At 41.2% G+C, this 15,667-nt stretch overlaps 1 protein-coding gene across 1 annotated transcript in view; it reads right to left on the bottom strand.

The window, feature by feature from the left end:
* Window positions 1-15,667, bottom strand: part of itga11b (integrin, alpha 11b) — a 57,553-nt gene that overhangs the window by 14,237 nt on the left and 27,649 nt on the right. The window contains exons 13-20 of the mRNA XM_081356421.1: window positions 14,335-14,478; window positions 10,411-10,614; window positions 9,712-9,842; window positions 8,376-8,542; window positions 7,275-7,414; window positions 6,025-6,135; window positions 5,458-5,543; window positions 3,972-4,176 (exon numbers count right to left, since the gene is read on the bottom strand). Of these exons, the coding sequence (XP_081212547.1) occupies window positions 3,972-4,176; window positions 5,458-5,543; window positions 6,025-6,135; window positions 7,275-7,414; window positions 8,376-8,542; window positions 9,712-9,842; window positions 10,411-10,614; window positions 14,335-14,478 (1,188 nt within the window). The remainder of the gene's footprint in view (window positions 1-3,971; window positions 4,177-5,457; window positions 5,544-6,024; window positions 6,136-7,274; window positions 7,415-8,375; window positions 8,543-9,711; window positions 9,843-10,410; window positions 10,615-14,334; window positions 14,479-15,667) is intronic.

Raw genomic sequence — 15,667 nt, forward strand, 5'->3', positions numbered from 1 at the left:
TTACCACCTGCCTCACCCATTGTCTTCGCTCCGCTGCCGGCTGTAGCTGTTCCCTCTGTCACCACTTCACCCCGGACTGTTTCCCCCAAGACTGTCCCTCGTGTGTCCCCATCCATGTCTGCCCGGACCCCTCGCCGTCAGCCCTCGTCCTGTCCACCCAAGACCCCTAGTCCACCCATCCACCCTGGACTGCCCCCTAAGGACTTTGTGTTTCCCCCCAGTCCTCCCATCCACCCTGGACATTCCCCTATGAACTCTGTGTTGTCTCCGCCTCCTCTTCCTTGTTTTTTATTTTTATTATGTCACCCCAATCCTGTCATTGTGTATTCATGTCTGCCTTTATTAGTTTTTGTCATGTATTGTTGGTTTGTGTCTATGTCTCAGTCGGTCTTGTCCCGTGTTTCATGTTCCCTCTAGGGAGCGTCTGGAAGCCGCTCCTTGGGGGGAGGGTTCTGTCATGATTCTGCCTTCATGTCCTAGATCTTTCTTGTTTTGAGGCAGGATCATGACAGACCCATGTCTTGTGTACAAGCACATGGCCATTTGTTTGGGCCATGTGCTTGTGTTGTCTCGTTCTCTGCCCCGCCCCCTTGTTATCCTCGTTTTGTCTTGATTGCTTTACCCATTATCACCTGTGTTCCTGATTAGTTTGCTCCCTATTTAATCCCCTTGTGTTTGCTGTCCTGTGCCGGTTCATTGCAAATCTTTATGTGAAGATTCATTCGTGAGTAACCTGTTGAGAAGTCTTGTGAAGTGTTTGATCCTGTCTTAGCTGTTAGTTTATTGTTCTGTTTTCTGTCAGTCTTAGTCTAGTCTTGTTAGTCTATCCTGTCTTGTTTTGCCCCCTCGTGGGTTTTGTTTTCCCTGTTATTTGTAAAGAATAAACCTTGTTTCCTGCAAACTGTCTGCAATTGGGTTCATCCTTGCATCACCATAACAGTAACTGGACAGTTTTGAGTGCCATTGTTTGTCTGGAGCTGCTGGCGACCAACAACAAACTCTTTCTTGTATGTATTCATTGAAACACTCCTGAAGCATGAATGAGCAACCTTTGAATGGGCAATAACATTTCCTCTAGGGCAATTGTGTTGTTTCCATTGGGATTATGATACTGCCAGCTAACAGGGAATGTTCCCAACTAAATCATAACGTTTTTATTTATGAACAAACGTTCTTCCAGTAATGTAAAAAGAACATTCGTTCAAAGTTATCTGGTCTTTAATAATGTTCTAGCACAAAAAAAAAAATCTGAAACATTTCAGTTGGATATTCGTCCTACAATTTTAAATGTTGCTACTTGTTTCGGAATGTTCAGAAGTTACATTTAAAAGTAACAATCCCATAATGTTTGCAAAATGGAATGTTCCCTTAACGTTCACACAACCAAGAAAAAACATTTAAAAAAACATTTTGAACGTACAGAAAACATTGCTTAACGGCACCATTTTTAGAAACACATTTTTTTAGCTAGGTATGAAGTCATTTAGGAATTTCCTGGGTTTTGGAACATATCCACACACACAGACTCATGGTTTCCCTTTCCCTTTTTATCAGCAACTCCTTCCATCTCATGTTTAAAGTCCTTCTTTAACGCTCTAAACCCTCATAAATACAGGTGAAGCCCAGGCTGAGACTCGGATCAAGGCAAGGCAAGTTTATTTATATAGCACATTTCATACACTACGGTAATTCAAAGTGCTTTACACAGAAAGGAATTAAAATGATCACAAAATAAAAGCAAGGAAAGTTAAAACAGTTATAAAAGGAATTAAAATTGATATAAAAATGATACCGTTATAAAAGGAATTAAAAGAGTAAATACATAGATAAACTTCTCATCTGGCAAAACACCAGTGTATCATATTTTTCACAGCTCCCAGTTTTACTCTGAGATTTTCCCATGGTGATCACACTGTGTCTGTGGTGTTCTTTCGGCACGCCTAAGAAATCTATCGGACATCTCCAATAGACTAAATTTTTTCCTAAAATCGGACATGAGGAGCTCTAGGACTGACTCACGGGGTAACCTCAGGTTCACTGCACCTCGGAAGCTCTAAAACTAGAAAATTCGTAATTAGTAACTAATAAAAACTCACAATCACACTGTTCGTTTGTTGGCCAGAGGAGAACTGAGCGACTGTGTAACGGTCACCAGCTGGAGTGCCCTTGAGAGCCACCAGAGGGCACTCCACACCAGACTAATGTCATTCCCTCACAAACTACATTTCCCATAACTTACTGCGCGCACTCTTCATCCATTATCACACTCACCTGTGTTTCATTATCTGGTTTAGCTCACCCCATATAAGCCTGGTTTTCTCATTCATTCTCAGCGAAGTCTTGTTTGGTGTTACACTGCAATTCTGAGCATTCTTCCTGGTTTCATGTCTCTTAGTATTTGGATTTCTTGCCTGTTCCGTGGATTACTCTTTTGCCTTGTTGTGTTTGTTTGTATGGACTGCCTACCTGTGTTTGACCCTGCCTGTACTTTGGATTAACCTGTTCAATAAATACTGCATGTGGAACTCAACCTTCTTGTCTCAGAGCACTCGTAACAGACTGAGTCTGGTTTCTCTCAAGGTTTTTTCTCCATTTTGTCTCTGATGGAGTTTTGGTTCCTTGCCACTAGGGATGGGCATGATTAATCGACGATCGATAATCGATCGTTAAGAATTTCGTCGATCACGTTTATTTGTTATCGATTAATCTAATGCAGGTTGCGTTGCGTAGTGTGAGTCTTGAAGCAATGGAATTGATTTTAGCGCGGAGGTACCTGTGCATCCCGGCAACGTCAGTCCCCTCAGAGCGGGTGTTTTCGGCGGCTGGACTGGCTGTCACCAGGTTGCGGTCGCGTCTGATCCCAGATCATGTCAACATGCTTATCTTTCTCAACAGAAATCAGTGGACTGGTGCAGAAGTTCTATGGGAACTTCATGCGTTTTCTCAGATCGGATAGCTATCTGATTTATCAAAACGATTCCATTTACACCCGGTCATATGTGTTTTTGCAAAACGGATATAAATCCGATCTTGAATTCCCGCGCTACATATTTAAATTGTTGCACGTCCAAAGCAACTGATATGAGCTGCATTTTATTGATCATCAGCGAAAATTTCTAAATCAAAGACTGCAACAATATTGCGGCAACAGCCCTGGTAAGATCATTTCGGTTCTTTACTTTTAATGAAGATGATTGTGTTTTGATGAATGACTTTCACTTTGATTTGCGATAGTTTGCACGTTGGCTTGAATAGATGCTCATCTGTGGTGATGCGTGTTCCAGTAACGCCGTCATATCTGGCTATAACATGACATATAGCCTAGGCCTATAAAACGCTCTCACATGTTTATTTCTTAGCATTTTTGGGATAAGTCAAATTTACATATGTAGTTTCAACAACCAGATGCATTTACTCTTGTCCAGTTTCGTCTGGAATGCGTCTCAGATCTCCTCCTGAAGTGGTTTGAGCGATCGGGTTTAAATCCGCCTCGAATGCGTTTCGGAGGGCATTTACATTTGGTCTTTTCACGATCGGATAGTTATCCGATCACAGAAAACGGATGAAGTGGCCATGGGTCTCTGTTTAAGAACGCCGGCTCGCTGTTCCGCTGTTTTAGAGCACCGCAGGGCATATCTTCAAGTCTAACGTTACCGAACGTGCAGTTTCAATGCCACAAGTTGATCTTCTTGTAATAAAGATCTCATCGAGGACAAACAAACTGTATTTTTGTATTTTCATTGCATTTTTAATTTATAAAAAGTTGAAGAAATAATGAATCTCAATATAAAAATATTAATGATTAATCGATAGTCGATCGTTAATTCTCCCGACGATCGACTAAGAAAATTTAATCGAATGCCCATCCCTACTTGCCACTGTCACATTTTTCACCTTTCTTCGCAATCTGTATTGTAAAAAGCGCTATATAAATAAAGGTGACTTGACTCTAGGAATGAGATCAGACGAACCTTCACCACCAGACTGGAGAACTGGAGGTTTGGAGAATGCGTGAGGTGCAGGACCGTGCCGTACGCGTTCTCTCCTCGGTTCTCCAAACGCGCCTCGACCAGGACTTTCCTCCGGCTGGCCTCCACCATACGCTCATTACTCGCTCTCGCTCTCTGATGAACACACACCGGCCACAAGGAGCGCTCGCTGCGCACGCAGAACTGCCTGAAACACACAGAGACACAGGGCCCTATTTTAACGATCTAAGCGCATGGTCTAAAGCGCACGGCGCAAGTGCACTTAAGCCGGGGACACACTCAAAGGGGTCATCGGATGCCCAGTTTCCACAAGTTGGAGTGATTCTTTAGGGTCTTCATGTACAGTTTGTAACACACCTTGGTTAAAATTCCTCAATGGTTGTGTAAAACAACACCCTTTTACCTCCTCAAAAACAGCTCTGTTCACAGCGACCCGTGTCGGTGCATGTCTCTTTAAATGATAATGAGCAACTAATATGCTAATAATGAGGGCGTAAATATGCTAATATGGTTAATATGCTAATACGGGAAATATGCTAATATGGGAAATATGCTAATATGGGACAGTCCGTCAGCGGTCGTGGGCGGAGCATGAGCATTATGACATCATATTGTTCAGAAAGTCCAAACGGCTTGATTATTGAGAGTGTAGGCTTTTTGAGGATTAAAAAAAAAAGGAGTGAATGGATTTTTTTCATTGTATGGTGGTTGTGTCCACACACTGCAAACACACATTTATATGCAAACACCATATAAAAGTGAATTTTGCATCCGATGCCCCATTTAACGACTGTAAGGCCGATTATGAATGTAATCTGAGACTCGTGTCGTGTTCAGTCGGTGTTCAGTTTCAGTGTTTAAATCTGCTGCAGTCGTTGGAAACAGTCTGTAAGTGTGTTCAGTTCAGTCTCAGAATGTTTCAGCTAGTCGTTAAGTGTGTCCCCAGCATTAGTGCGTGTCCGAATCCCCTTTTACTAGTTAATAGTTTACTAGTACTACTTTTACGACGGGAAAAATGGTCGGTGCTCCCGGCGCATGGTTTAAAAGGGTCGTCCCTATTCTCTTAATGAGGAATGAGTGTGTTTTGGGCGTAACGTGTGTTAAAGCAATCAGAGTGTAATTTCCCATTCCCTTTAAAAGCCAGTTGCGTTCGCGCCGTGACAGATTCACTATTTACATGGAGGAATTTGCAAGCGGAAAAACTGAATGCTTCTCTAGCGAGGAAATGGATCTGATCATGCTCGAGGTTAAAGCTGAGTGTGTGTGTGTGTGTGTGTGAGGTTAAAGCGAGACCATCTACGGGACAAGCCGGATTCCACAATATCTTTATGTACACAATAATAATCTTTTACATTGTAATCCTTTTATTTTTAATATTTTGGCATGTTTGTGTGCTGTCCCTGTGTGTGTAATAAGCAGAGTTGTGTTTCAATGTGTGAGGAAAGCAATAGTGTGTGTGAGGACAAACCTGCGATCTAATAAGTCAGAGCTGCTCTGCAAGACGAGGTTGGGAACACACTGATCGTCATTATCACAACCGTTCCAGAACGGAAGCTAAAGAGAGAGAGAGAGAGAGAGAGAGAGAGAGAGAGAGAGAGAGAGAGAGAGAGAGAGAGAGAGAGAGAGAGAGAGAGAGAGATTTTAGAAGAATGCATGACAAAGAAGTTATGGTAACGCTTTACAATAAGGTTCATTAGTTAACATTAGTTAATGTATTAACAAACATGAACTAACAATGAGCAAAACATTTGTTACAGTATTTATTAATCTTTGTTAATGTTAGTTAATGAAAATACAGCTGTTCAGTGTGTGTGCATGTTATTTCACAGTGCATTAACTAATGTTAACAAATACAACATTTGATTTTAATAACGTATTAGTAAATGTTGAAAATAATATTAACTAAGATGAATAAATTCTATAGAAGTATTGTTCATTCTTAGTTCATGTTAACTAAGGTAGTAAACTCATTTTCGCGTATAAATTGCACAATAAACACAATGCGACGCATTTAGTGTGAGCGGTTCTGTCTCACCTCCGCTTGCAGACTGGTCGGCCATCCGTCGTCCAGAACCGGCCCTTCTTCTGTGTTCCGCAGGCCGGCGTTGACAGTGAAGATCACGGGTCGAGAGTAGTCTGTCACTTCCTGTGTAAACAACCGGATTCGGTTTCAAAACACACTGCACTCAACAAATATTTAGGCCTTAAATAAAGACGAATTGCATATAAAATGTCCATCCATTTGGATTACACAGTTTTTGCAGTAAACAAGCTCATAAACCTAATGTGGTGCATATTTGTCAGTCATTGAAGCATGAAACATGTCATATTTCTGTGATAGTACTAATACATTGAATGCGTTTTAAATGCACAATAAACAGCTTTATATGTTTATCATCAATAAATGATGATAAGTATATAACGATTTAAACATCAATTTGTTTAAATTTCATACATTTTCACTAACTGTATTTTCTTCTTGTTTAACCATGAAAAATGTAATTTTCATAAGGAACAGAATAACACTGATTCGAAGCGATTTGAATGAATGCATTTTGAAAATGTGATTTAAATAAAATCAGATGCAAATAAAATTAAATAGATCAAATAAATTAATAATATGGTTTGCCAGAAACATTCGTTTTTATGTTAAAACTGTGTATTTGTATATGCAAATCAAATATATAGATCTTGAATGTAAGCCTAGATATTGTTTGAGGGCGCAGAATCTCTTCTGCCCACCAAGGCTGCATTTATTTAAATAAAAATATCGTACAAATTGTGAAATATTATTACAATTTAAAATAGCTGTTTTCTATGTGAATAAGATATAATTTATTCCTGTGATCAAAGCTGAATGTTCAGCATCATTACTCCAGTCTTCAGTGACACATGATCCTTCAGAAATCACTCTAATATGAGGATTTGATGATCAAGAAACATTTATGATTATTATCAGTGTTGAAAACAGTCGTGCCGCTTTTTTGTGTGTGATATATTTTCTTTTGGAATTCTTTGATGAATAGAACGTTGACAGAAATCTTAAAAAATAAAAAATCTTAAAAACAGAAATCTTTTGTAATATTATAAATGTATTTACCATCACTTTTTCTCAATTTAATGGATCCTTATTGAATAAACCTATTAATTTGACTTTTTTAAAAAAAAGTGTAGTTATAGTGTCATGTCTCTCGTCTCACTCCACGCTTTCTTTTGCTCACATAAAAATTAAATCACTTAAGCTTAAATGTATGAAGATGATGAGATGTACAGAAAGTGTCTCACATGAACGTGGAAATACACTTGCTGGCAGTATTTTGAGTCCGGTCTCAGGGTGACGTCTCTGGGCTGAGGGTCTTCTGTGCTGTCTAACACGACTCTGGGGAAATATCCATTCTCCTCGAAACCAAAGGTGTACCTCAGTGCTGAGCAGAAAGACAACATCTCAGTGTCCACAACAACAACAACATCTCAGTTTCGACACTGCAAGAAATGATGCTCTTCCTCAGTATTCTTGTCTTGTTTTCCAGTACAAATATCTAAAAATAAACGAGTAAACATTGGTCATTTATACATATACTACCAACATTGTAACAATGCAACGCAAGTAGAAAATAGGCGAATGTTTAGATATTTGTACTGGAAAACAACACAGAAATGCTGAGAATGAAAAATATTTTTGTTAACACTTTACAATAAGGTTCATTAGTTAACTAGCTTTGCTAACATGAACTAAGAATTAACGATACTTCTTCAGCATTTATTAATCTTAGTTAATATTAATTTCAGCATTTACTAATACATTATTAAAATCAAAAGTTGTATTTGTTAACATTAGTTAATGCACTGTGAACTAACATGAACAAACAATGAACAGCTGGATTTTTTAACTAACATTAACAAAGATTAATAAATACTGTAACAAATGTATTGCTCATTGTTAGTTAATACATTAACTAATGTTAACTATTTAACCTTATTGTAAAGTGTTACCGTATTTTTTAAGTGTGAAATTATGGCCATTGGATCACGTTTCATGAAGAGATGAGTATTGTCCATGACTCAGTTTAAGTGCATGCTTGACCCTCCAGACCTGATCTTATAAGTTCCAGATGGCAAACGAAGGGGAAGCCTGACACAGTTTTATGATGGTTTCCACAGGCTTTTCTCTCTAAATGCCGGGATTAAAGTGTTTTCTCTCTGGCCTGAGGCTTTTATGCATTAGGAAAAACTGTTCTAATATTAAGGAGTGGCCTTTCGTGGCAACATCTGAAAGAGATTACACACAGGCACAGGACACTGGAAAATACAACAAGTGTGCTTTTATCATTCAGCCCTGATTGATCAGTCATTTTCAGGTTCGCTGATGGATATCACGTTACATACCGACTTTCTTTGGATTCATCATCGGTGTCCGTGCCGTGACGTTCAGGCAAACGTTGGCCAACATACACGACACCTCTCGGCCTCCTCGGATGCAGTCTTTATTAAAAACATTGATTTTTGAAGGCTCAAAATTAACGCTGATCCCCACACGGACAACACTGCGAGACCTGTTCGAAAACACGTGAAGGTATAAAACTGTCTTAATGGAGTTCTCCATTATATTTCAATTGTGTATCATCTTTGTTTCTCCTAATGTGAATAGAAGTGTTGGGGGTAACCCATTACAAGTAACTTGAGTTACGTAATCAGATTACTTTTTCAAGTAACTTGAGTTACGTTTTCAAGTAACCTGAGTTACGTTTTCAAGTAACTTGAGTTACATAATCAGATTACTTTTTCAAGTAACTTGAGTTACGTTTTCAAGTAACTTGAATTACGTTTTCAAGTAACTTGAGTTACATAATCAGATTACTTTTTCAAGTAACTTGAGTTACGTTTTCAAGTAACTTGAGTTACATAATCAGATTACTTTTTCAAGTAACTTATAAAGTAATGCATTACTTTTAAAATTTACAACAAAATATCTGAGTTACTTTTTCAAATAAGTAATGCAAGTTACTTTGTTTTCCCATTTATTGACTGACAGCTCTCCTGTCCTCATGTTGAGACACGTCGTAAGTGCAGAAGCGTCGTGTGCAGACATGATGGTTAGCTAGACTAAATGTGAGCGTTCATTTACATTAGCACTTGCACAAAAAACAGATTCAGCAAAATGAATAAAATCAGTAAAATGCTAAATCAGAGTACTAACAAACCTCCAATAATTAAATATGTTAAAGAAAACAAATATTTTATGCATTTAATCTCACTTTATTGACCAATGTACTTGTCAAACCAAACCATAAGCAAAATTGACTTTAGATTACTTAATTATTTTTATTTTAAAGTAATTTACGGTACTTTTAGTTTTTATTGGTGAAGTAAGTGTTAAACTTTCTTCTCCTGCATCCTATTCTTCTGTTATCCAGAATGGCAGCAGCTGAAAGGTTTGCATGAGCGGCGCCTCTACTGTACACGTGTTTCCTTCAGCCTGAGGCTTATTATTTCACTTTTGGTGTAAAAGGGTCTTTACATTTGCCCAAAGATAGAACTTTTTTGATATAAAAAAAAAAACAAGCCCAGCCCAGGTGGGAAAAAAGTACCGCAAAAGTAATTATTTTTCTTAAAAAGTAACTAAGTAACGCAATTAGTCACTTTTTAAGGGAGTAACGCAATCTTGTAATGCATTACTTTTCAAAGTAACTTTCCCCAACACTGATGAATAGTGCCAACTCACCAAAGCAGAACTGCAGCCCCTAAAGAGCCCACAGACAGATCTATGAGCTCATCTCCATTCACATCCATCATCCCATGAACACTGCGGCCGAAATAACGGAGACCTGGAGAGACGTCACCACCGGCTATCCTCTGAGATCGAGGGCGAGAAACATCCATAGTGAGGAAATAACCCACGTGACACAGAATATTTTTGCTAATGTTACCATTAATTTATTAAAACATTATTTCAAAACATTCTCTGAACATTCTTTTTTTTTTTAAAAAGTTGTTCCTTAGTTATGCAAATGTTAAGGAAACATTCCATTTTATAATTCTAAAAACATTATGGGAATGTTACTTTTGAATGTTCTCTGAACATTCCAAACACCAGATAACTTTGAACGAACATTCTATTAACATCACTGGAAGAATTTTGTTCAGAACGTTAGCCAAAGTTCTACTGAGAACTCTACTTTACTTAATTTAGTCTGTCTCAGTTTTTTCTGTTTCTTCATGTAATCACAGACGGACTCGATGATGGTGAGATCAGTAGTAGTAACATGCCTAAGACTTTTGCACAGTACTGTACATCAGCACATAAATACACATAAGAAAAAAACGTTCCCTGTTAGCTGGGAAGGTGCAAAATGTCATACCTGTTCTTATGTTTTTGTATTTTGGCATCACTGTAAAGGCGTTTAATAAAGTAAAATCTTACCTGTTTGTATTTGGGTTGGATGCTTTTTTGTCGGCCATAGAAGAGATAGATAGCTCCTTTGTGATTGTCTTCCAGTGGCGCTCCCACTACCAGTTCACTGAAGCCGTCACCATTCAAGTCCGGAAGGGCGGACATAGCCGCACCAAAACGAGAATCATGGGCCTGTTCTGATGGTCCAAGAGTCCCATCTGCTATAAAAGAGCCCTGTAGAATAAAGAGAGAGAGAAAGACAAGAACATAGTTGTGTTCAGAATGAAATATTATAGCATGTATGACCTCATAATGCTCACAAGTTTGGTTAGTTGGTATTTTTTGATAAAATAATCTTACGGTTCAATCATCAAACTGTATATATTTAGTTTATTTACCTAGTCTTCTAATACTTTAGAAATATAGCCTACAACATTCATACCTCTATTAATAATCTTTAATTAAATCTTAAGTGACATTCAATAGGCAAAGCACTGCTACTTGGGCACAGAGATAGCGGATTTCAGGTGTTGCGTGATATCTCTGCGCCCAAGTAGAAGTGCTTTGCCTGTGCTTCCCAATAATGTCCCAAGTCAAAATCGGCTAGTCTTAATCTGCATTGCTATTTGTACTCGTTGTGAATACAGGACGAGGGACAAGACGAGGCCATGCCCCTCGTGGAATGAGCTCTGACGCCTAAGGGGCAGTAAAGGCCCTCAGACTCATAAGCCAGCGCAATAACGTCCACTTTACAGCGCGATAATCTCTGCTTTGTGACAGCGAGTCCCTTGGTGCGGCCGCCAAAGCATACGAAGAGCTGTTCCGACTGTCTGAACGAGGCAGAACGCTCCAGATAAACTCTGAGAGCCCTGACGGGACAGAGTAGATTCACGTCTCTTTCGTCCTCTGGCGAGGGAAGAGCTGCTAGTGAAATAACCTGTGCTCTGAACGGAGGAGAGAGCACTTTAGGAACATAACCTTGGCTTAAGGACGACTCTGGAGTCGTTAGGCCCAAATTCAGGGCAGGAAGCACTTACTGATAGCGCTTGCAAATCGCCCACTGAAGCTAGTGCACTGACTGAAGCTAGTGCCAGTAAGAGAGCGGTTTTGAGCGAGAGGTGCTTCAGGTCCACAGACCGAAGCGGCTCGAATGGGGCACCCTTCATGGCTTCCAGGATTGGCACAGAGGGGGGTCGCGGAGGGTTTAGCCTCCTTGCCCATTTAAGGAAGTGCACGACGAGGTCGTTTGTTCCTAGAGATTGTCCGGCCACAAGAGCGTGAGATGCTGTTATGGCCGCCACATACACTTTGTGTAGACTCCAAGAGCTCTTGCAAGAAGGCGAGTATCCTTGATACTTCGCACGAGTAGCACGTCCCTGCTTTTTGTAAAAAATGTTCGGCAACGAGCGTTGTCCATAGAATGAGACTCTTGGCCATGGTGTGCAGGTTGTTTGACCTGAGACCGCCCTGGCGATTTAAGTAGGACACCACTGCCATGTTGTCCGTCCGGACCAGGACATGGTGGCCTTTCAGATACGGGAGAAAGGCTTTCAGTGATAGAGCAACCACTCTCATCTCTAAACAGTTTATATGTAGGCACCTCTACGGACTTGACCATAGGCCAGAGATGGGCCTGTCCTCGTAAAGGACCCCCCAACCTATGTTGGAGGCATCTGTTGAGATCACTTTTCTTTTTGAAACCACACCCATACTCACGCATGACTGATACCAGTCGGCTGCTTTCCAGGGAGCCAGGGCTTTGATACAGCCATGGTTCGCTCTGATTTGTAAAAGGCCAGATCGCCATGTGTGAGTTAGCCAGCGCTGGAGAGGACGCATGTGCAGTAGTCCAAGCTGGAGTACTGATGATGCTGAGGCCATGAGACCCAACATCCTCTGAAATCTCTTGAGAGGCACGCAAGCACCCGCTCTGAAAGATGCCGCTAGGCGTTGAACGGTGTGAACTCATTTGTATATAGTCTTTCACTGTACCCAGGAAAGAAACACTCTGGCTGGGAGACAGTGTGCTTTTGGAAGCATTGATCCTGAGACTGAGGCATTCTAGATGGCTGAGGAGCCAGGATCTGTGAGTTATCAATTGCGCCTCTGATTGGGCTATAATCAACCAACCGTCGAGGTAGTTCAACACTCGCACTCCCCGCTGTCTCAGGGGGGAGAGTGCTGCGTCCATGCACTTCGTAAATGTACGAGGTACTAGAGATAGGCCGAACGGTAGTGCTGTGTACTGGTAAGCCTGCCCCTCAAAGGTGAATCTCAGGAATGGCCTGTGATGGGGCGATATCTGGATTTGAAAATAAACATCTTTCAGATCCACTGAGAAAAACCAATCCCCTGGGCAAATTTGCACGAGGATTTTTTGGGTTGTCAGCATCCTGAACGGGCGCGTCATAAGCGCTTTGTTCAGGTGTCTGAGGTCTAGGATGGGCATGAGGCCGCAATCCTTCTTTGGAATGAGGAAGTAGCGACTGTAAAAGCCAGATTCGCTTTGTGACCGAGGGACTGGTTCCACAGCACCTTTTCTAACAGTTTCGACACTTCGGTGCGAAGGACGTGTGCCACATCTCTTCTCACTGTCGTCTCGACCACGGCTATAAAGCGCGGAGGTCTGCGAGCAAACTGTAGCGAGTAGCCTCGTTTTATTATGTTCAACACCCATTCTGATATACCGGGGATGGCCTCCCAGGCCTTGGCCCGCATAGCTAGGGGTTGAATGAAATCTAGGGACGGGCTGCTCTGTGATAGGGACCCGGCCGCCCAGCCGTCTTGTGCTTGTAATACTGTGTGAACAGCGCTTATGTGCAGGGGTGCGTGCTTTACAGCGCGAGCTGGAGGGAGAACTGATACTGTGGGAACAGTTTTCATGTGTAGGGGTGCGTACTTCATAGTGTGCATACAAACTACATTCATTACACTTCCAGCGTGAGCTGGAGGAAAGCTTGATATTGTGGGAACAGTGCTTTTGTGCAGGGGTGCGTACTTTATAGTGGGCACACAACCCACGTTTATTGCCTTCCTAGCGTGAGCTGGAGGAGAGCTTGATACTGTGGAAACTGCAGCGAGCACACTAAGGCATCAGTGAAAACCAGGAAGCCGGCATCCTCAGAACTGCAAGGCAGGTGGCTTGTACCGCTGAAGGCTTTTTGACAGCGGCGAGAAGGCTTCTAATCCAGAGATCAGCGAAGTGGTGAGTTTGCTGAAGGAGATGAAATCTGAGTTCCTTGGCTAGAATGAGTGCTTATAAGCCACGGCCATTTTTGTTGGCGCGTCTGAGCCGCCTCGCCATAGGTTCGTGCAGTTGCCGCAGCACAGCCAATGACCGCGCTGACGCTCATCTGTGTCTGCTGTGCAGCTGCACTGCGTTTTAAAAAATTTGGCTTCAATATTCTCGAGAAAAGGAGTTTTCCCATACCGTAAGCTAGCCTTACGCAATACGAGAGACCTCTCGAAAGGGAAACCGTGATGTGCTTTAAACAAGCGATGTTGATCAGTGGAGGATCAGAGGATTTATGCACTGACTGATTCGAACCAACCCGTAGTTCGTTTGTGAGTCTGTTGAATGACTCTTTAAAAGAACCTAAGAACATAAGAGTCATTCGTTTGCAGACTACCCTCGGTGTAGTTCTTGTTTCATGGGAACCAACCTAATTTTCTAATTTCCCGCACGTTTTTACGTGCAGCTTGGGAGGGAAACTCATTATACGATCTTTTTTACCTCATATTCGAGTCAACCTGCAAACTCACCACTCAGGTAACAAAAAATATATTATGTATTTTGCTGTGGCGCTGCAGATTTACCGTGAGGTGCGTAAACAAGCGTTGTAGGCCTATAGGAAAGGCTACTGTTAACGGTGCATGTGCTACTTATGTTTAACAGACTTTCTGAGCACCAGTATTCTTTGAGATAACATTATGGTGTTGTATTTATGTTGTCACCTGTGAGTTAATGGTGTAGATGTAAATTCGGCCTTTCTCCCACCCTCTGTAGAAGTACATGGGAGCTCCAACAAGTAAAAGATCCGTCAATCCATCGCCATCCAGATCAATCGGAGCCAACTCACTTCCATAATACGACCCAATCTACAATTCACCAAAAACACACTCATGTCAGCATTTAATATCCAAATACATAAGGCAATATATGCACCTGTTCTGCTTGGTTTCTAAATGGCTGCTACTTTCTCAACTAAAGAGTCCACCCTCAAGTCAATACAATATGTTTGTCCTTTAAAATGGTGTTTTTTTTACTCCCGTTTTATCATTCACTTGGTGAGAATCTCAAGTTTTATCACTTAGTCACAAGATTGATGATCTGAGGAACCACAAAATGATGTGGTATGATGGGAGAAGCAATGCATTTAGACATTTAATAAATGCGTGCCAAAACGTTTCACAGTTTCGTTTTCAAAGTTTTGCTGTATTTTTTGTTGAAAAGGCACTTGGTCGACTTGCTCCAACAAAAGTGATTTGAATGCTGACATTGTAATGATGCTTCAATTTCTTTATGAAGTAACATTTTAATTAAAGTTAACATTTCACACCAACCAGACAAATATTTATTTGTATTTCAACAGCCACACAATAATTTTTTTCTATTGCATCACTGTATGGCATATTCTTCCGTTACCTCGCTGTTTTGAACTCGCAAAAAAACTTTACAAATGGCAGAAAACCGGAGACACTTTATCACATTCCCATCTAAGTGCTTCCCTAAGGGCTCTCAAACACACCCACCCACACACACACACACACACACACACACACACACACACACACACACACACACACACACACACACACACACACACACAGAGACACACACACATGGTCTGGTGCATAACAGGTTGATAGATAAATGAATGTTGTGGTCGGCGACCTGCAGCGTTTGAAACAGTAAGCGTTTATTGTGTGCATTCACTGGAGGCCATGCGTACACACACACAAACACACACACACACACACACACACGTGCAGATGAGATTCACATGGGCCATAGAGACGCCTGCCCATCTGGAGCGGGTGACTGAGTCTAGACCTTCACATGCCGTCTCCTGTCCACACACATGGTCCGCATTAATCTACTGATGTGCTTCTCTAATCAAACACGCCACCGTTTCAGAGAGAGAAGGTATGATGGAAAAATGCAGACAGATGGATTAGGGAAGGAGTTAGGAGAATGTTCACCATTTAGACCAAGTACACACTACTTTTGCATGCACTATTTCATGCAAATTAGTCCTATTATAGATTATTGACAACACGGCACTAT

This window comes from Scardinius erythrophthalmus (genome assembly GCF_964197995.2).
Source record: "Scardinius erythrophthalmus genome assembly, chromosome: 24".
NCBI lineage: Eukaryota > Metazoa > Chordata > Actinopteri > Cypriniformes > Leuciscidae > Scardinius > Scardinius erythrophthalmus.